Consider the following 22182-nt stretch of genomic DNA (forward strand, 5'->3'; position numbering starts at 1 on the left):
GCCAGGTGTGGCCCCCACAATGAGATAAACGAAAGATCACTGGCGTCTTGCCCTGTTCTGCGGCAAGAGGCTCCGTGATGGTGTGTAATGCAGGAAGGCGCAGGGTATTACCCCCAGCTCAGGGCGCTGAGACATGGGCCGAAGGGCGGTCCCCTGGACTCAGGGCTGTGGGCAGGGATGTGTGCATTCTTCTGCATTACTGCGGGGATTCGGCCAAGTCCTCTGCTTTCGCACCACCAAATGGGATGCCCCAAAGAGACACTGCAAATAGGGCTGCAGATGGAGCGAACAAAGATATGGGATGGCTGGCAAAAGCCGGACCTCAGGCCTGAAGAGATAGCTCAGGGGTTTGCCTGGCATGCGGTTAACCCCAATCCCGGGCACTGCATATGCCCCCCGAAGCCTTTTCAGGAGTGATTCTTGAGCACAGTGCCAGGACGGATAGACCAAAAACAGAACAAAGAAGAGAACGGTGTGTCAGATCAAGCACAAATTATATTTTAGTGTAAGTCCTTGCTTTATAAAAAGATGGGTCAGAACCCCATTGAGAGTCACAGAACTGAATGTGGGGGTTGCAAAAAAAAAATCAAAACAAAACAAAACAGGGACTGGAGCAATAGCACAGCAATAGCACCGCCTTGCACGCAGCCAACCCGGGTTCGATTTCCAGCATCCCATATGGTCCCCTGAGCACCTCCAGGAGTAATTTCTGAGTGCAGAGACAGGAGTAACCCCTGTGCATCTCCAGGTGTGACCCAAAAAGAAAAAAAAAACATGGCAATGGTCAAAGTTTTCTAAAAGCCCAATAAAAAAAAAAAAATCAAAGATTTAAAACAACTGCGTCAGGAATCCGAGGTGCTTCTGGCAGGGTTTGCCAGGGGTTGCCTTTCCCAGGCAAAAAAAAAAAAAAAAAAGGGTGGGGGGGGACCACAAGTAGAAAAAGTGTCAGGAAGTCTGGTATAAACGACTTCTAAATATCACACCCAAAGTTCAAATTTCACAGGCCATCTCAGATTTAATCTGGCAGCCACAACAGTCGCAAGTACAGGAGAGGAGAGCTTTGGGGACCGGGATGGGACGGCGTCAAGGAAGCAGCCTCGGGAGGAAGAGAAAAGGGCCTCTCGGGGCAGGGAGATGGCTCCGACTCGTCTCAGGCACAGGAAACGCTGGAACAAGGAGCGCTCTGTTCACAGGGCGGGCTCGCAGGAGGAAGCGGCCCGCCCCAGGAAGTTGCTCAAGTCAGAGTTTAACGAGCACCGGGCTCCACCAGCGAGTCCCGCAGAGAGGGCGACCAGGAGGGCCCGGGGCCCGTGAACTCGGGTGCTCCATGCTCAGGCAGGGGTCTCTTTGCCAAAGCGTCCAGGTCAGTGACCAAGAAGGTGCCCAGCAAAGGACATCAGGATGACCGAGAGACGACTCGCAGGTTCACACCTCCCACCTCCCGAGCCAGGACAGACGTCATCTTGCAATGCAGCAACCTCCCTGCCGCGGTTCCAGGGACACCTGGAAATCTAACTCAAGGCGGGTTAGACAGCTGCTACCAGGCATCACATGTCACGATGTAAAGCACAGCTGCTGCTACTACAACTGCTACTACTGCTTCTAATGGGCTGCTTCCAGTAGACCGCTGCAGTTACTACAACCACTACTACTGCTTCTAATGGGCTGCTTCCAGTAGACCGCTGCAGTTACTACAACCACTACTACTGCTTCTAATGGGCTGCTTCCAGTAGACCGCTGCAGTTACTACAACCACTACTACTGCTTCTAATGGGCTGCTTCCAGTAGACCGCTGTAGTTACTACAACCACTACTACTGCTTCTAATGGGCTGCTTCCAGTAGACCGCTGCAGTTACTACAACCACTACTACTGCTTCTAATGGGCTGCTTCCAGTAGACCGCTGCAGTTACTACAACCACTACTGCTGCTTCTAATGGGCTGCTGCAGTTATTACAGCTGCCAGTATACTGCTTCTAATAGACTGCTACAGTTACTACAGCCACTGCTACTGCTTCTAGTAGACTGCTGAAGTTACTACAGCCACTACTACTGCTTCTAATGGGCTTCTGTAGTTATTACAGCTGCCAGTATACTGCTTCTAATAGACTGCTGCAGTTACTACAACTGCCACTACTACTGCTTCTAATAGACTGCTGCAGTTACTACAGTCACTACTACTGCTTTTAGTAGGCTGCTGAAGTTACTACAGCCACTACTACTGCTTCTAATGGGCTGCTGCAGTTACTACAGCACTACTGTTTCTAATAGACTGCTGCAGTTACTACAGCCACTACTACTGCTTCTAGTAGACTGCTGTTGCTACTACAACTGCCACTACTATTGCTTCTAATAGACTGCTGCAACTACTACAACTGCCACTACTACTGCTTCTAGTAGACTGCTGCAGTTACTACAGCCACTACTACTGCTTCTAATAGACTGCTGCAGTTACTACAACTGCAACTACTACTGCTTCTAATAGACTCCTACTACAGCCACTACTACTGCTTCTGATAGACTCCTGCTGCTACTACAACCACTTCCTATTGCTTCTAAGAGACTGCTGTGGCTACTACAGCCATTTGATTGCTTCTAATGGGTTGCTGCGGTTACTACAGCCACGATTACTGCTTCTAATAGACTGCTGCTGCAGCTACTGCTCACTCCCATTGCAGCTATTACTACGTGCTCTGACAGCTACTGCTCCCCTCTGCTCACTACTGCTTCCTACTATTACTGCTGTTACTGCATACTATGACTGCTACTACTACTTACTACTATTGCTGCTATTGCTACATCTATGCCAACTACTGCTACTTGCTACTCACTACCCCTTACTACTATTACTATGTACTATGTATGCAACTGCTTCTTACTGCTCCCTACTGCTTACTCCTATTGCTGCTGTTACTACTTATGACTGCTACTCCTACTTACTGCTCACTACTACTTACTACTATTGCTACTACTACCTACTATGGCTGCTGCTACTACTATTCACTACTGCTGCCTGCTACTTACTCACTACCACAACTTACTACCACTGCTGTCTGCTACTACTTACTACTACTCTCCCTCCCTCTTCCGTGATATCACTATTAAAGATATTATCACAATAACTGACCCTTTGAGTACTTACTATGAATGCAGCACTTTATAAGCACAAGTTTATCCATTTAATTATTTGGTTTTGGGGCCACACCCGGCAATGCTAAGGGATTTCTCTGGCTCTGCACTCAAAAATTACTCCTGGTGGTGCTCGAAGGACTATACGGAATGTCAGGGATTGAGCCTGGGTGGGCCAGATACAAAGCAAGTTATCCACTGTAACTAACACTCTAGCCCGGCACGAGCATCTTTAAGTCACACAACAACCCTCCAAGCTGGTTGCAACAGTGCCCCCATTCACGGAGAGACACTGAGATCGGGGAGATTTTGCATGCAGCTCTCATGGACGAGTGTTGGAGCACAGCCCAGTGCTCTGATTCGGAAGGAGCCCTCGATGCCGCTGGGTCCTGTCCAGCCCCCTGGCTGTGTGCATCTATGGCCCTAACAAGCATGGGTACCACCACCCCATCTTAAGAGGGGGTTCCCCAGACTCTGGGAATCAAGGCCACAGAGTAAGGAGTAAGGAGTAGGATCAGCCCAGAGTAAGGAGGTGAGGATTGGGGTACAGGATCGCTGAGACACCCCCACACCCCCTTGCGCCTGACTACATTCTGCTCCTATGCCCTGAGCAGGAGCCTGTGCCAAGGGGGTCTTGGGGGCCTCTTTCTAGACATGCCCCCCCACCGTTTTCCCATGACCAGCTTCCTCTAGGCATCATCTTGGCACAGTTGTGGGCATCCACCTGTCCAGCTAGGTCATGCCCTTCAGAACCCCCTCCAACCCAGCGCTGTGGGGTCAGAGCAGAAGGGAGGGCTCAGACGGAGAAGGTCAGTGACGCTCCTGAAGCCACATAGCAAGTTTTTCCTCCCATTCTCTCAATCCCTGGCCCAGGCCGGTCGGTTCAATGCCGCCCGCCCCAGTCTCTCCTGCGGGGCTGACAACAGAGGGGCCTTTTCAGCCTCTCCGGAAAGGAGTTGTCACTTTCTCCCCACCCCCCACCCCTCCAGCTCCCCACCCAGGGATCCCGGGTACTTACGATGAGGCCGGGGACGCCTATGGGCCCTGGCAGGCCCAGCTCTCCCTGCAAGCAGAAAGACAGCGAGGCGGTTACTCAGCCTGTTTCCTTCCGGGCCACGCGCCCAGCCACCTCCACCCTGGCGTCTGGGTCACTCTGGCTGGCCAGACACTCGCCTAGCCTGCCCCAGGGCTGGGACGTGGCCCCGGCCCACGGTGTCACTCATTCCCCACACCTGTGAAGTGGGACGCGGGGCTTCTGATCCAGTGTCCTCCCACTGTTGGGGGGTGGGGGAAGGCTGGAGTTCTGACCACAGAAACAAAGATGGGCACATGCTTGACCAGAGGGGCCTCACCTCGCCAGCACACCATGGACAGGGAAATCAAGGATTGAAAAATGAAGTGATTCAGCCAAGGTTAGGTGTAAAGAAGTGACTCACTGGGGAGAGCCCTAAGTCAAAGCAGCAGTCGGCCTCCTTCCTCCTCTTGCCCAGGAGGCCCTGGGCCCTTGTTAACCACTCTACCACCACCAGAAACACCATCACTACCACCTCACTCACCCCCACCATCAACCACAACACCATCACCCCCAACATCAACCAACACCATCACCCCCATCATCAACCAATACCACCACCCCCATCATCAACCACCACCATCACCCCCATCATCAACCACCACCATCACCCCCATCATCAACCACAACACCATCACCCCCATCATCAACCACCAACACCATCACCCTCATCATCAACTACCACCACCATCACACCATCATCAACCACCAACACCATCACACCATCATCAACCGACACCATCACCACCATCATCAACCACCAACACCATCACCCCTATCATCAACCACCAACACCATCACTCCCATCATCAACCACAACACCATCACCCCCATCATCAACCACCAACACCATCACCCTCATCATCAACTACCACCACCATCACACCATCATCAACCACCACCACCATCACACCATCATCAACCACCAACACCATCACACCATCACCAACCGACACCATCACCACCATCATCAACCACCAACACCATCACCCCCATCATCAACCACCAACACCATCACTCCCATCATCAACCAATACCATCACCCCCATCATCAACCACCAACACCATCACCCCCATCATCAACCAACACCATCACCACCATCATCAATCACCAACACCATCACCTCCAACATCAACCAACACCATCACCACCATCATCAACCACCAACACCAGCATCACCATCATCAACCACCAACACATCACCACCACCACCATAATCAACCACCAACACCATCACCCCCATCATCAACCAACACCATTACCTCCATCGTTAACCACCAACACATCACCACCCCCCCCATCAACCACCAACACATCACCACCACCACCACCATCATCAACCAACACCATCACCCCCATCATCAACCACCAACACCATCACCACCAACACATCACCACCACCACCATCATCAACCACTACACCATCACCCCCATCATCAATCAACACCATCACCCCATAATTAACCACCAACACCATCACCCCCATCATCAACCACCAACACCATCACCACCATCATCAACCAACACATCACCACCACCACCATCATCAACCACTACCACCATCACCCCATCATCAACCAACACCATCACCCCATCATTAACCACCAACACCATCACCCCCATCATCAACCACCAACACCACCATCATCAACCACTACCACCACCAGCCCCATCATCAACCACCAACACCATCACCCCCATCATTAACCACCACCACCATCACTACCATCATCAACCACCAACACCATCACCCCCATCATTAACCACCAACACCATTACCCCCAACATGAACCAACACCATCACCCCATCATCAACAACCAACACATCACCACCCCCACCCCTATCAACCACCAACATATCACCACCATCACCATCATCAACCACCAACACCATCACAACCACCGCCAGCAACACTATCCCCACCACCCCCAACATCACCATCACCACCATCTCTGCTGCCATCACCATTAACACTGCCAACACCATCACAGCCACCCTCAGGCCCTAGATGCCTGCCTTCTGGTAGCTCCTAGATGCCAGAGAGATGCTTTTTCTGGGAGTCTGGATGTGGGACTGTGTGGCAGAGGACACGTGTCCACCTTTCTACCTTCTCATCTCCAGAAATGGACCTTCGCTCGCTTCCACCAGAAAAGACAGGCAGAGGAGTGTGGCTGGAATTCTGACACGGAGGTGTCAATCTCCGAGGAGAGCACCCACGTGGACTGCCAACCTGGCAGGGGACGCTTGTCTTGTCTGCCTTCCTGCGGGCAATCCCAGCGCAAAACCAAGAGGAGGAGGAGGAGGAGGAGGAGGAGGAAGAGGAGGAGGCGGTGAGAAGTAACTATGGCTTTAAAATCAGGGAACTGAGAGGCCGGAGCGGTAGTACAGCAGGTAAGGCGCTTGTCTTAGCCACAGCCGACCAGGGTTCAATCCCCAGTACCCTACGTGGTCCCCAGCCCACCAGGAGCAATCCCTGAGCACAGAGCCAGGAGTAAGCCCTGAGCACTGCCGGGTGTGTGGCCCCAAACCCGACACACAAAAGCAGGAAACCGAGCTCAGGGAAGAGAAGCAGTGTCTAAGGCCCGTGGCTGACGGGCAGGGTTGGGAGCAGAGAGCTCGTCCTCTGCAGGTGACTCTGGGCCCGGGTGTGATGCAGGGGCCCTCCCCGGGGGCATCAGAGCAGCGTCACAGAGGCCATCCCCTCCGGATTCATCCAGGAAGCGACGCCGGGAAACACGGGCCCGAGTTCCCAGTGCTCTCTCTGCCTCAGCCGGACTCTCCCCTCACCTTCCGTAGCCTGTTCGCCCCCTTCCAGAAGACTCCCTGCCCAGCGGGCTCAGGGACCACCCCTGCCCCGGGAGGGCTGAGCTGGGGGCACTGCCGCATGAGCGCTTCCCGTCCACGTCTAGCCTGTCCTGTGACTGCTCCCGCACAGACCCCTGCCCGCTCGCTCCCCGAGATTCCCGGGCACGGGGAAGCGCCCTGCTGAAGCCTGCACATCTGGCCCGCACATCTGGCCCGCACACCCAGCGGGACTCGAGCCCGGCACGGCTAGCTCGGAGCTGGTCGGGCTCCAGCGGCGTCTCTGGCACCGCTGCACCCGGCCTGGAACCAGGCAGGGCTCGTGGTGCGGGCCGGGCAGCCACCCCCGCAGAGGGCGCGGCTGGGGGCGCGGCTGCTCTGGCGGGCGGCACGTGCCGAGGAGAGCCGGGGCAGCAGCGTCACGGGTGTTCCCAAGAGCCTGGGACACGGCCTGCCCCGGGACGGGACGGGACGGAACGTGCGCTCCCTTCCCGGCATGCGCCCCAGGCCCGGCTCCCCGGGGCAGGCTGACCTGGCTCCTCCGTGGACCTAATGATTTACAAGCCCTATAAACACGTCCGCGCAGAGGCTGCTCAGAACTCGGCTCTCCCCGGACGAGGCTGCCAAGCCGCCCTCCAGCCCGGGCCCTGCCGGCCGGCCCACACAACCTCCTGGCGCTGGGAGGGGACCGTGCGCTGTGAGCCTCTGAGGGCCCGAGGGAGGACACACAGGCTGGCTCAGGAGACCGGGGCAGCCTTAGCGCGGGACCCAGGCACTAGAAACAGGAGCCTGGGCACCAGAGAAGTCGTCCAACACACCCAAAAACAGCAGGGAGGAGGCAGGGCCGAGACGGGGCCTCGGCTGGCGGCCCTGTCGAACCCGGCCTTCCACTTCCTGTGTGTTCACGTGCTACCTCGGCGCAGTCCCAAGACCTTGAGGTACTTACAGGGTTCCCGTCCAGTCCCGGAGGGCCTCGCTCCCCAAAGTCTCCAGGGAACCCCTAGGGCGGGAGAGAAGACAGCAGGGGAGTGAGAGCTGACACCTGGGGGGGCGCTTCAAGCAGACCCCGGGGGGTGACACAAGGACAAGTTCATGCCAAGGCCCGAAGCCTTAGGTCAGTGGGGGGCAGGGCACTGGCCTGGCACGCAGCCAACCCGGCTTTGAATTCCAGCACCCCAGAGGGTTCCCCAAGCCTTGCCGGGGGTGACCCCTGAGCCCAGAGCCAGGAGGAAGCCCTGAGCACCACGGGTGTGGCTCAAAAAAACCAAAGAGTAATAAAAAGTTCCCGCAGACACATTGATGATTTCTGGGACCTGGGCAGACAGCGGGGGTCAGTGGGGTCAGCAGTGCCCTCAACACGCCCCATAAAGGGTTTCTCAAGAACTGGCACCAGCTCTCCAGCACAGACACTACCCAGGCCTGGCCCAGCCCCCACCCAGGACAGGGGAGAGCTCTGGGCTTATGCCTGGACCTGCTGCTAATTTGCTGGGCCTCCCTCACCTCTATAAGCCTCAGTTTCCCCACTGGTCAAAGAAAGGAAGGTGCTAGAGAAATTTTCAGCTCAGGCCTGCTGTGATTATTCTTCAGAAACGTCCCACTTTACAGATTAAAAAAAAAAAATGGAGGGGCTGAGAGGTGAAGGGTCAAGGTCACACACGGTCAGACCACAGTGACCTTCAGAGGCGATCACTAAAGGCAGGTAGGGTTGGGAGCTTTGAGAGCCTCCTGGCTGCTAACCCTGGCTGGGGTCGCTTCCGGCTGCGGTGACCCCACTCCTGCTCTCTGGGGGATGAACAGCTGAACAAACATCAGTAGGGGCCCTCTGGGGGTTGCCAGGGAGGACCACTCCGTGGGATTTCAAAGGGCAAAGGAAGTTCTCCAGCACGGGACTCGGGGCAAACCAGCTCTCCTTCCACCCTGGATTTTAAATCCTTGTTTTTCCAGGGAAATTTAATCATAATGATTTTTTTAAAAAAGAATAATAACACAAAGCACATGGTTTCTTTGACCAAGTGAGGGTTCGAGCCAGTCCGTCAGGATGCTCATGGAAAATCATTGTATTTCTTGGTTTCTAAGCTCCCCAGGGGGGGATCCAGGAAGGAGATTGGACTGAAAAGACTTAAGACTAACCTTTAAAAGCACAACTCAAGCCCATTTGCATAGTCTAGACCGCAGAGTCAGTGTTACAGGCTGGATGGCCAGGCCTTGGCTTGCCTGCCTGCCTCCTCCGTCGGGAAGCCCTCTTGGATCAGAAGGCCAGTGGTTAGCCTCCACTTACACCAGGGCTGGGTGGTGAATGCCCTGGCAGTGCCAGTTCAACTGCAGGCCTAGTGCATGTTGGGCATAGCTTTAGTCCTTTGAGCACTTTCCCCAGAGCCCAAGCAAGGTTTATACATACAGCAAGAACAGGAGACTTGGGGCTAGAACAATAGCACAGCGGGTAGGGCATTTGCCTTGTACGTGACTAACCCGGGTTCGAATCCCAGTATCCCATATGGTCCCCTGAGCACCGCCAGGAGTAATTCCTGAGTGCAGAGCCAGGAGTAACCCCTGAGCATCGCCGGGTGTGACCCAAAAAGAACAGGAGATTGACTAGAAGTGAGCAGAGATCAAGCTTGTCACAGGAGGTGACAAGCTTGTCACAGGAGGTGACAAGCTTTCTCGAAAGCATGACAAAAATTGTAGGCTCTGCTGACGCTCAGAGGGGAAATACGTTTCTGGCAAAAGATTAATTTCATGCCACGTGCCCGAGGACAAGACGGTGGTTCACTCAGACATGAGAGGAGGAGAGGACAGAAGAATGAGACTCGCACCCAGAGGGCCGAGACGGAGTTCCTCTCCCTCCACTCTCAGGGGTCCCAAGGGACAGCAGGAGCGAGGGGCTGGGGGGGTGGGCGAAGGGCCCTGGGCTGACCCTGTGCCAGGGCTGAGCTTGGGGCCGCCTCTCTGGATTCTGCGGGGCGCGTGTGAGCCGTGTCCGTGCAAGCCGTGGCCTGCGGGCTGGAGCAGTGGCGGGACAGCGGGTGGGGGCTTACATGTGGGAGATGCAGGTGTGATTCCCCAGCACCCCATACGGCCCCCCGAGCCCTGCCAGGAGTGACCCCGAGGCTCGGAGCCCGGAGGAAGCCCTGAGCTCCTCCAGGCGTGGCCCGAAGACAAATGGGGCACCCGAAGCCCCTGGCGGGGGCACACGAGAAGTGGGTGCCTCGCTCTGAGGCCTGGCCTTGGCCTCCCTGCCTGCCCCAAATCATCTCTCGGTGGGGGCTGCGGGATGCCCACAGGAGGGGCCGAGGCCTCGCACGCAGGGTAATGTCGCTGCACGAGAAGGGTACAGCCCCGTCCAGCGAGGGCGAAGGAGAAAGCTTTGGGATGGCCAATGTGAGACCCTCTGCGGATGAAACGCTGCGGGTGAGGTCGGAGGGTCAGACCACCAGAGACGGGGACCACCAAGCCCACCAGCCCAGTCAGATGTGCCTCCCCTTGGCCCCATTTGCAAGAGGAGGCCCTCGAGGTCCAGAGAGGTTGCTCCAAGTGCTCAGAATCACAGAGCAGGGAGAGAGCGAGCGGGGACTGAGCTCAGGCACGCTGTCCGCAGAGCCTGTGCTCCCAGCGGTCACCGCTTTGCTGGCCGAAGAGTGGACTTGAGGAGGCGAAGATTCTGGAGACGCCCCTTTTACCAGCCAGAGAGCCCCCCCCTTGGAAATCCGGGGCCCTGGAGATAAACTGAGGCAGGACGTCCAGCTGGGAAACGGCAGTCACAGCATCTCTCAGCTCAGCCCATTCCTGGTGCGCACTGAGGCCCCAACCACGCCACAGGCCTGCCCACTCCCCTGCCCTCTGGCCACTGCTGTGCTTGAGTGAACATGGGGGCGACACAGAGACTCCCCCGCCCAGTGCTCTGAGAAGGGAGCAAGGGCACAGTTTGGGCCAAAGTCCCCAGGTCTCACAGACCCATCCCGCAGAGGTGTCCCCCCGGGCCAACCGCAGGGCCATGGACACATGCAGCCAGGGGACTGTCCATGGTCCCAGAGGGCCCGGAACCCCCAGCCCCGTGGGCGGGAGGCGGGGGCTGGCGTCCGGGGGCCGGGCCGGGCAGCCTCGGGGCCTGGCCCCCACACTCAGAGCAGAGGGCAGCACCGCAGGCCGGCCGCGGGAGGACGGGGCAGCGCGGCCGCCGGGTGGTCAGCTCCACCCCTAGAGTCTGCGTAATAGACACGGAAAATCTTTACCGGCCTACCCATCTTGCCCCTCTTGCCAGGCTCGCCGGGCAGGCCCTGTGGGGGAGAGAGGGCAGAGGTCAGGACGGGCCCCAGCCCGCTCGCCCAAGCCAGCCCCAGGAACGCCCACCCAGCTGGCCACGGGGGTCCAAGCAGCCACACCAGCCCCCCTTACCCCCACCCCTGCCAGCCGTGGCGCCTCCCTGGAGTTTGGGACACGGGGGCACCCCGGCTGAGAGACCCTCCAGGACAGTGCCCGGCGTCCCTGGCCGCGTCCCTGGCCCCGCCTGCTCTCCTGAGGGTCTGTCTGGAGCCGGTGGTTCAGGGGGTGACAAGCGAGTTCCCCAGGGGGGCTCGGGCTGGGGGGCGGGGGGGGGGGGGTCCGGGGCTGCCCTACAGGCTCTGTCGTCAACAACCGACTCCGAACTCAGCCCAGCCGCGGAGCCGAGGAGGCTCATGGGAGACAGGCTCAGGGGCCGCTTGCTAAGCGCCCTGGAGAAGATGTCCCGGGTCGCCGGCAAAGAAACCGGCCAAATCTTCCCCATGTCCCCACGTCCCTCACCGTGCCACCGTGCCTGGACTGATCCCTGTCTCTGAAAGGCGCCGGCAACTGAGCTGATACCCCTCGGTGAACCCCTATGAACTCCAGGACACACCTCCTCCAGGCTGAATTCCAGGATTTCCCCAGGCTGAGAGGTGGCAGGGAGGGGCAGGGAGGGAGGGACACAAAGCAGACATACTCACGCGCTCTCCGTCGGACCCTGGTAGGCCAAAGAGCCCTGGGAGTCCAATGTAGCCCTAGGAAAGAGCAGGCACAGGGTGTCAGCAGGGCCAGGCGGTGGGGCCGACCCGTGTTGTCCCCCCCTCCGCCGGCCACCCCTTCCCACCCGGCTCCTCTTCCGGGCTGGCGGCGGTGGCGGCTCTGGCGGCTCCTCGACGACACAGGCCTTGAGGCAAGTGTATATGCCCGTGGACTGCATGGTGCTGGCTTCCACGATGTAGTCCAAAGGCACATACCCTCACGCCAGGGAAGGGCGCGCCCGCGGGGCGCTGGCACCTGCAGGAAGGAAGCTCTGGGCCGGGCGAGGCGTCGGGCAGGGCGCGGGGTCCCAGCTTCCCCCGGGGGTGCTGGGCCTGAGGGCGGTGCCATGCTGCCCGCCCCGTCTCCCCGCCCCCCAAGTCCTGGGCACCCGGAGGGCATCTGCCAGGCACACGGGCCAGTTCCTAGGCGGGCAGAGGAGGAGACTCAGGCTGAGGGCAGGGCAGTCCTCCCGGCCCGGAACCCCGCAGCGCCCACCCCGGCCACCACGCCACAGCCCATTCTGGACGGCCCCGCTCTGGGCGGGGGTTGGGGGGGCAGGCTCCGTGGCAAACAGCCCAGATGCCCCAGCCAGCGGCTTCTCCGCTGCCCGCACGGCGCTGGGCTGGCAGCTCCCTCGGAAATGCCACCCCGAGAGCACCCGTGTGCCCGTCTCGGGGCCCTGCACCTCCTCCGGGTCCTCCGGGACCACGGCGGGGCACCCAATGCTCTGCCTCCTCCCACTCTGCCCACGACGACCACAGCAGCCCTGGCGAAGCCCACCTCCCCGTGACCACCCACCAACAGGACCCCGGGGGCTCCCTCTCTCTCTCTCTCTCTCTCTCTCTCTCTCTCTCTCTCTCTCTCTCTCTCACACACACACACACACACACACACACGCACCCCAGAACTCCTGAGACACCCCCACGGCCCTCCCCCGCAGGAAGAGAGCCCTATTGGCCGCACACCCTCCTGCAGACGAGCCCAGAGACGTGAAGCAGCTGACCCAGGGTCACACAGCGGGATGGTGGGAGAAATGAGGGGGGGATTCCTGGGTTCTGGGCCGGGCTCCTGCCCCTGCCGTTCCCTTGACGCCCCCCGTCCCCTGCCTTCTTCTCAGGGACAAGGGACGGGAGAGGGCAGCTCCTTCAGAGGGGAGGACAGGGCCCGACCAGCTCCATCCCCAGCTGGGGCTCCAAACCCACCTGTCGGCAGCCCTGGGGGAGACCAACCAGACCCTGGGACCTCGTGGCAGATGGGGACCCCGGAGCTGGGCTGTGGAGACCTTTCCCTGGTGCCCAGGAGCCCCCGGAGCTGTGGCTGCTTCACCCTCCCCCGCACCTTTGTCTCGCCGCCCCCCTGCCGCCTGCCCCCCACCCCTGCCCCCATGCCGGGAACCGCCCACCCATCCCGGGTGTGACCGCTGGCTGCAGCCTGGGCTCACCGAGCACTGTGGGCCTCCCCTGCTGAACACTCTGGACCACATGGGGAGCCCTGGGGTCCCCCGGGGGGACCCGCCCCCCCTCTCCCACCACAGGCTCGGCAGCCCCGTGACCCACCAGCACCCCCCAGAGGCGCTCAGCTCCCTGTGAGGGAGAAGCACGCCTTCCACGCACGCACGGCCTCAGCCCTCACGTCCCCTCCGGTCCACTCGGCGTGCCCAGAGCTGCCGAGAGCCTCTCCCTCGGGCCCCGGGGCCAGCCCGCCTCTCCACGCCGTGTCCGAGTCAGTGCTAAGTGACCGTGCTAGAGGGAGCCACTGCAGGGGGCTAGCAGGAGGATACGGGCCCCTCAGCCTGTATCCTCCTGCTTGGGGGACAGCATCCGCTTCCCGCCCCAAGAGCCCCGCCCCCGCCCTCACTGGGACTCTAGAGGCTCCTGGGGCAAGCAGGGAGACCCGGGCCTGGGTTCCCTCGCACCCCTCGGACAGGCAGACAAACGCCGGAGCACTGTGGCTGGACGACGGCTCAGCCCGCCGTGGAGTCTCTGCAGCCCAGGCTGCTGACCCCGGGGTCCCCGTCACCCTCCGTCTCCAAGAGCTCTTGATGGAAGAAGCCGTATCCGAGCCCCCACAAATCACCCTCCCTGGGACCACGGTCACCCCTCAGACCCACCCCAGGGGCAGGAAATGGCCACCCCAGGCCCCGCCCCCCGCCCCAGCCCTTGCCAAGGCTCGCTTACCCGGCTACCTTTGGGTCCAGGTCCTCCTACGGGTCCGGGTAACCCCTGAAACATAAGAGCCGAGGGCAAGGAAACATGGAGACACCCTCTCTACCTGCCGCCTGTTTCCAGGAGCCTCAGCTTCCCCCTCTGTGCAATGGGTATGGGCCCGGGCCTGAGCCCAGGCCTGGCATGGGGCGGACTCTGGGTTCAATCCCCAGCACCACACTCACAAATGGGTGGTGAGACTGTGTCCGCACAGTCAGGGACCCCGGGGGGTGCTTGGGAGGATGGGGGGTGTGGTAGTCGAGGTGGCGGGTGGGGACCAAGAGGAACCCCCCGATTCCCACCCCAAGGCCAAGGTTATTCCTCTTTCCTCTGCCTTTCTAGAGTATCTTGCTCTGCCGCCTTCTAAGGAAGGCCCACGGGAGACCCCCTTCCTGCAGGGCCCCCCCCCAGGACAGCTCCTGGGTCCCCTGCCAAAGTCCCTCTACCCCAGGGCCCCCCATATACTGCACCTGCCTGCCAGGGTAACCTTTGACCCCTGGGCTGCCCTCGGGTCCCGGCCGCCCCTGCAAGGGAAAAGGAACATCAGGACTGGACAGAGGCTGGACTCCCTCCAGGGGCATCTGTCGTCCGGGTGGGGGCTGCCCCTGACAAGGGACAGAGGGAAGGGCAGGAATGTGAGAGGAACGAAGAAAGGGGAGGCCCGCCCGAGGCCCCCAGCCCAAACCGGTCAGACCAGCTGGGAGGGGGGGCATCGCCCCCTGCTCCGGCCTGGGGCAGGCAAGCACACAGCAGGCCTGGCGGCCTCCCGCCCTGCCCTGGCACGGCCCCTGTTTGACTTGGGCCCGGGCAGTCCGGACCCCTCCAAGCCCGTGGCGGCGTGTATAATGTCCCCTCAGAGTGCCCGGAATAGGCCGGCTATTCACGGCCGTTGCCAGAGCTGCGTGGCTTGTGCCAGCGCCGGGCCGGGCTTGGCCGGGCCAGGCCGGGTTGCCGTGGACTCCAGCTCTTCCCAGGAGAGGTGGGAGTGGGGGGGGGCGTTCAGGGAGCAGCCCCCGCTGGCCCCCCACCCCCACCCCGGGGGCTGGAGCAGGAGGGCGGGGAAGCTGGGCTGGGGCCCAGACCCTCACCTGTTCTCCGGGGTACCCCGCGGGTCCAGGATAGCCCTTGTGTCCCTGTGGGGGGAGAAAGCGGGTGAGGCCAGGGGCTACGGGGGCTGCCTCGGGCCTTGGCAGGCACCACCCAGCCGCCCGCAGTTAGAGCTGGGTGGGGGCGGGTGCCCCCTGCCACATTGGGGACCGTCCTGAGCTGCGCCCAGGGCCGGCTTCCCACCCTCCACGCGTGCTCGGCCATACAGAAGTCCGGAAAACTTCTCTGGGACAGGGCGCAGCAAGCACCCAGGGGCGAAGCGTTCGCGCCTACGGACCCAAGATACGAACTCCCCCCGAGCTGCCTCCCTCCCTCCCTCCCGACACCCCGGTTCCTATGACTGGAGCCAAAGGCCACCAAGAGTTGATCGAGAAGAAATGACCAGACCTCTCTGTGCCCCTCGAGGGCCCCGGGCCAGGGTGGGACCTGGAGGTGGCGATCACAGACAGGACAGGAGAGACCAGGAGGGGTTTCCGGCCCCCACCGGGTCCCCCAGCACCACACAGGAGCCCCAGATAATCCCTGGCACCCCAGGGCTCCTCCTGGGCGCTGCCCTTGCAGCCCTGGCTGGCCGAGAATCACAGACCTCCCACCCCCCCCAAAAAAAGAAAAGATGGGAGGGGTGTGTGTGTGTTTGTGTGTGTGTGTGTGAGTGTGTGTTGGGGGGGGGGGTGCGGCATCGGGGAAGACCCCTGCACCATTTCAGAAGCGCCAGGAGCCATCAGCGGGGAAACCACAGCCTCCAACTTCCATCAGCTTCAGGGTGGGGGTGGGGTGGCGGGGGGCACTCCTGGTCTCCACGGACCCCCAGCAGGGGGCCTCACCTGCTCCTGAAGCCCACCCCGACTCCAGTGCACACTGCTGCGTCACAGTCCATCTCTGCACCTCCAAGGAGGGTGGCGGGGACCCCCGAGTGCCCCCCACCTGCTCTGGTGCTTTAGAACTAGAGGGGTGAGAGACCCCCCTCACCCCTCACCCCTCCCCTGCCACCACCAGAGAGGAAAGAGCCGGGGAGAGAAGGGAGCTGCCTGAGACCCCCCTGGAAGGAGCGGCGGACCCCCTCCCACCCCCGGCAGGGGCCCACAGACAGCGCCGCCAGCACGCACCAAGCATGGGAAAACATGCGCGTGGCACACACAACATCCCCCCTTGCCCCCCCGGGCAGACCCCCGGGAAACGGGAACTCTTAATTATAAACAGCAGAGCCGGCTTCCCCGCGAGAGCTGGGGGTTTACAAGCATTCCTTCTGCACCTACTCACGCCTCGGGATGGCGTGATGACATGATTGCATCTCACACGGGGCCTCGGAGACGGGGGGCACGGCCGGGAGAGATTCCTCATCTGGGGCTCTGCCCCCCGCAGGCAGCGGGAGGCGGGGGCGGGGGGGGTGCTGGCCCATAGGCGCGGTGGCCAGCACGGCCCGTTTCTGACTGCTCTAGGCTCCCCCCCCACACACCAGCGTCCCTGCGGGCTGGCTCTGCGCCCCGGGCTGGCGCCCGTCACCTCTCTGAGCCTCGGTTTCCTCTTTGGTAGAAAAGGTGGTGCAAGGGTGGGCTCGGGGCCCACCCGCTCTCAGGCACGGGGAGCGCCGAGCACGGGCCCTGGGTTCAAGAGCCCTGGAGCGCCCCACTCCTGTTTTCACTTAGGGTCTTTGTGTCTCATTCATTCGCTCGCGGACGCTGGCTGCTCCTGTGAGAGCCGGCACCAGGCCGGGAGGCAACACTGCAGTCTGCTGCCTCAGGGGGGAGATGGGGAAACAAAGAACCGGGGAAGAGAAAGTCCTGGGGGGCAGGGAGGTAGAGTGGTGAGTGCAGGGAGTTTCGATCCTGCAAAACCAAGGATTCCTAGAAACCAGTGACACAGCAACGTGGACCAAGTGGACGGGGCCCAGACGGCAGATTCTGGAGCTCCCAAGGGAGTTTGCGCTCAGGCACCCCAGGGACCCCGGAATACCAGCAGGTGGAGCCCGGGAGGACCTGGAACATGGCCCCCGGCTGCCCCCCGCAGCACCCAGCACTGGGAGACCGTCACGGGGAGGAGCCTAGCTTTCTCAGACGACTGCTAAGACGCATCCCGCCAAAAGAACGAACATGTTCACGATTATAAATAAAACTAAAAAGCAAAGGTCAAAGGGGAAGTTGCTCTTGCTATTAGGAAAAGGGCTGGTAGAGGGGAGAGAGAACAGGATGCGAGGCAAAGTGGCAGAGGGCAATCAGGGAAGGCTGCCTGGAGGAGATGAATGAGGAGGTCAGCGTGGAGGGCTGGGCCTGTGGGAGGGGAAGGCACCCCGGGCAGAGAGGACAGTCGGGACAGCGGCACTGAGCCAGCGACGCTCCGGGGGTGCCGGCAGTGAGTTGGTGGAGGAATAGAGAATACGGTGAGGGTTGGGGCAAGGGGCGGGGGACGGAGGACAAAGCATAGCAAGGGCAGGTGGGCAGGTGACATGATGGGAAACCCCAGCAAGGTCTCGACTATCCCCCCGTGACGATCTCTCCCCCACACACAGCTGGCAGCGGAAGAACGGGCAAAGTCCTTTCTCCCCCTTGAAGGGTGCTCCAGGCTCTGTGACTTAGCGCGGGTGACTGCCCTCTCTGAGCCATTCCTCGGCATCACCCCTTTGCAGCCACGCGCCCGTGGGGGATGGGGGCAGGGAGCCAGCGAGAAGCCCGAGAGAGAACCCAGCGTCTCTGCGATGGGTTTCCCCTGCAGCCTGCAAGAAGCCTGCAGGGAAGCAACGTTTCGGCAGAGAAATCCTCAGAGGTCATTTCAAGCCAGCCCTTGATTCCGGATGCAGCAACAGGGAAAGGAAACCGCGTGCAGGGCCCGGCTAGCAGGCCGTCCTGCGCCTGACCAGGCCCTGGCGCCTTCCGTGCCGTCAGTCACGCTGCACCACCTGGCACTCACCCTGCAGAGGGAGGAATTCGGCCAGATGAGGAAGAAACTGGATCAGAGAGATCAAGAGACTTTCCTGAGGCCACACAGCCTCCCAGGGGCGGTACAGGCTGATGGCCCATTTGCATGACCAAGCCGTGGAACTGGTCACAGCTCCTGAGATTCCCCCAGCCCCGCTCTGCAGAGCCAGGGGAAGCCATGAGTATCATCGCTGCCCAGCTTGAGGGTCACAGAGCCCTGGAATACGCACGAAGGGTCAGAGCTTCCTGCCCGGGCAGGTAGGGACACGCAGGGTCCCCTGAGAGGGGAAAGGAACATAGCAACAGGGTCCTTAGCAACTCGCGGCCATGGCCGGCCTGTTCTCTGGGTCTCTGAGCCCGCTGGGCTGGGCTTTATCCAAGACCCCACCAGGCTTAGGTCTCCTGCCTCGGAACCTTAAAGGGGCTTGAACGTGGCCAGGAGGGTCCCTTTCCCTCCTCCAGCCAGGGAGCGGCAGAGACAGCGCAGGGCGGGCCTGGCCTTGGGGCTGTGGCCGTGCCCCCGGCCAGCACCTTAGCTCTATTTACCAACCCGGGGTCAGCCACCGTCGCTCTGAATGACGGGGCCCGGGTTCTGGCAGAACCTAAGGCCGTCATCTTCTCCAGGGCCCCCGCAATTACGGGCCGGGCACTGACCACAAGGTGAGCCCCTGGGCAGCCGGCCCCCGAGAGTGATTGGTGGCTGGCTGCAACCCGGAGGAGGCAGAGGCTTCCAGGAACCGCAGGGCCCCTCCAGGGCCGCTGTTTATAATCGCGCTCGGTCTCTATTTTGGTTTGGGAGCCAGATTAATCACTGCTTACAATGCGCGGGGCAGAACCAGACATCACCTCACTGGGGCCGCAGACAGCCCCCCCCCCCCCCGGCGGCTGGGATGCTATTTGGGCTCGGGGAAGCGAGCGGGGGAGGGGGTCCTCTCCTGGCCCGGGGGTCCTGGAGACCTGCGTGTGTCCAGGTCTCCATTGTTGCCCCCGGTGCTACATCCACCTCCACCGTGCCCTGTGTCCTCCTGCCGGAACAGGGGAACCCACCAGACCCGTTTGGCGTTCCGTGTGCTGACCCCAGGACCTCTGCCCACTCGGGACATTGGCGGAACAGAAACAAACGGTGGTCTCCCTGGGGAGAGGAAGTGTGACCCAGACCAGCCTCCCACCCCGCATGGCCACCAGGTTCAGCTCGGTGGGTCCCAACATGGGACAGGGACCGGGCAGGAAGCTGCAGTTGGTCCGTGGCTCATTCATTCCTTCAGGAAGGCAGGCAGAGCCCCCGGGGCGAGCCAGACCCCGTGTTCGAACAAAGCACTATCGGCCTTCTAGAAAGGGGGGGCTGGAGCGATAGCACAGCGGGTAGGGCATTTGCCTTGCACGCGGCTGACCCGGGTTCGATCCCCGGCATCCCATATGGTCCCCTGAGCACTGCCAGGAGTAATTCCTGAGTGCAGAGCCAGGGGTAACCCCTGTGCATCGCCGAGTATGACCCAAAAAGCAAAAAAAAAAAAAAAAAAAAAAGAAAAAGAAAAAGAAAGGGGAAGAGAGACGCGAGTGGCCGGGCACTGACCCTAGAGCCCCGCGGTCAGCCTCGGTCAGCCACTCTCCCTCCATGCCCGGCGAGGGCGGCCCGCGGAGCAGAGGTGACGGAGGTGCAGTCAACCGAGACCCAGAGGAGAGTCCGGGCAGGAGCCAGAGCAGAGATGGTCATGGGCATGGAGCCCGGCGGGGGAGCACGAGGCCGTTTCTCGGTGGGGGGCAGGCTCTGACCGAGCTGGGAGGCCCCGGGCAGAGAAGCCGTGATTCTGCAGAGAGGCAAGCCAGGCACTTGCGACGCCTCCAATCACGCTTTGCAAAACATCCCCAAGTGCCCCTCTTCCCCCCCCCCCGCCGCCCCCGTCTCCTTCTTGACCACCGCCATGTCAAGTGGCCAGCTAAGGGCAGGGGCTGCGGGAGGGGACTCGGGCGAGCTGCACTCAAGCATCTAGCTCCTCGAGTGCCTCAGGACTGTTCTCGGGGCGGGGGCGGTTAAGACGGACTCTGGGGACGGACAGGTCAGGGAGGGGTCCACGAGAGAGGCTGGCCCCGGGCTCCTACGGACGGGAGTGTGAGTGGGAGGGAGTGGACACATGCTCCCGGGCCCTGGGCTAGGCCCTCGCAGGGAAGCCGAGGCCAGCAGGCAGCAGGTCCGAGGTGCCCTTGCTGGGTCTCGGCGAAGCGCCAAGGACAGGGGGCAGGTTGCCCGGAAGCCCCCTGACCGGCCCCCCACCACCACCACCTCCGAAGGCTGAGCAGACAGGCCAGGATGAGGAGCAGGGTTCTCTGTCTGGGCCCACTGCGAGGCTGCAGTGGGGTTTGCCCTGCACTGCCCCGGCCTGGCCCCATGCCAGCTATGCTCTGGGTCACTCTGGGGGGGCAGGGGCACCAGCCCTGCGCGAGCTGCCACGGCCTCAGTTTCCATCCCGCTCCCAGCCGTGCCAGCCACATGCATCCCAGCCTTCTCTGGGGGGCAGCGTCAGCCCCAGCCAAAAAGCACCGCAGGAGAGGAGGGGGCTTGGGGGACAGCGCGGGGACCCTGCCGGGGTTCAGTCACCTTCATGCTTCATGGGGACCGAGGGCGCCAGGTGGACAGGACCTCAGGGCTTCTCTTTCAGAATCACCAAAGTCATTCATTCATTCATTCATTCATTCAACAACAAGCAAAGCTCCTTCCTGGTCAGGTGAGCTGTTTCCCTGTGTGTGTGTGGGGGGGGGGGGGATGTTCTTGGGCTCCTGGTCACCTGCAGAGAACAGGGAGCCCTGGAAGCCGGGCAGGAGGTGACCCTCTCTCCTTCCAGCCCCGCTCCAGACTCCCGCCCCGCCGAGGGAGACCACCGCCGGCTGCTTTATGAGCCGAGCCTGGAAGGAATCATTTCCACTCACACCTCATCCATCAGAAAGTGCTGGAACCTGGAGAGGAAGCGAGTGGCGAGAGGGAGTCCCTGGGCGTTCTCGGAGCCAGAATAGGCCACATTCCCAGCCTGCAGGCAGCGGGGCCTGCGGCCGGCGGGCCCGTGTGGACCTGAGGACTGGCCACTGGGACCGGAGCGGGGAGAAGAGGAGGGGTGAGAGAGAGAGAGAGACGGGATTCTCCAGGGCCCCCGTGCACCGGGGGCCGTGGGGGCAAGGACAGGATGGAGCAGGGAGCCACCACAGCTGTCCAGATGAGAACCAGATGGCCCGGAGACAGGCAGCTGTGGCCACAGCTGGAAGCCCAGGGCGGAAGCAAGCTCGCTGGGCTGCTGTCTCTCCGGAAAGACCCATCAGCAGGGCGAGTCTGCCTGCAGAAGCAGCTGACCTGGGCCTGACCGTCCCCAAGGCCCGAGGGGCACAGCCCTACATGGGAGCTTGGGAAGAGAGGGGCACCCCTGCGGCGCTCCCTGGGGAGGGAGGGAGGGGGTATCCCTGGGGGGAGAGGGAGGGGGCATCCCTGGGAAGGGAGGGAGGGGGCGTCCCTAGGAGGGAGGGGCGTCCCTGGCGAGGGAGGAAGGGGGTATCCCTGGGGGGAAAGGGAGGGGTGTCCCTGGGGGGAGGGGGAGGGGGCATCCCTGGAGAGGGAGAGAGGGGATATCCCTGGGGAGGGAGGGAGGGGCGTCCCTGGGGGGAGGAAGAGGGAGGGAGGGAGGGAGGGAGGGAGGGAGGGAGGGAGGGAGGGAGGGAGGAAGGGAGGAAGGGAGGGAGGGGGCCTCCCTGGCCTGGGGCTGGCCTCGGGGCTGAAACCTTGAGCCCAGAGGGTGCTCAGGTCTGTGCTGGGCCTGAGGCTGGTGTGCCCGGAGGCTCCCCCAGGGTCATGCCTGGCTGGGCGGCTGCAGTTAGACCCTCACCCCCAACCCCAGCCTGGGAAAGGAGCAGCCTTTCCTGGAAGGCAAGAGAGACAGAGCTTCCTCCCCGGGT

The 22182-nt window shown here is 61.4% G+C and overlaps 1 protein-coding gene across 1 annotated transcript in view; it reads right to left on the bottom strand.

Annotated features, from left to right (window-relative positions):
- Positions 1 to 22182, bottom strand: part of COL27A1 (collagen type XXVII alpha 1 chain) — a 123688-nt gene that overhangs the window by 68609 nt on the left and 32897 nt on the right. Inside the window, exons 8-14 of the mRNA XM_055120751.1 lie at positions 15316 to 15360; positions 14698 to 14751; positions 14201 to 14245; positions 11966 to 12019; positions 11234 to 11278; positions 7951 to 8004; positions 4147 to 4191 (exon numbers count right to left, since the gene is read on the bottom strand). Of these exons, the coding sequence (XP_054976726.1) occupies positions 4147 to 4191; positions 7951 to 8004; positions 11234 to 11278; positions 11966 to 12019; positions 14201 to 14245; positions 14698 to 14751; positions 15316 to 15360 (342 nt within the window). The remainder of the gene's footprint in view (positions 1 to 4146; positions 4192 to 7950; positions 8005 to 11233; positions 11279 to 11965; positions 12020 to 14200; positions 14246 to 14697; positions 14752 to 15315; positions 15361 to 22182) is intronic.

The sequence above is a fragment of the Sorex araneus genome, chromosome 1 (assembly GCF_027595985.1).
Source record: "Sorex araneus isolate mSorAra2 chromosome 1, mSorAra2.pri, whole genome shotgun sequence".
In the NCBI taxonomy this organism is placed as follows: domain Eukaryota; kingdom Metazoa; phylum Chordata; class Mammalia; order Eulipotyphla; family Soricidae; genus Sorex; species Sorex araneus.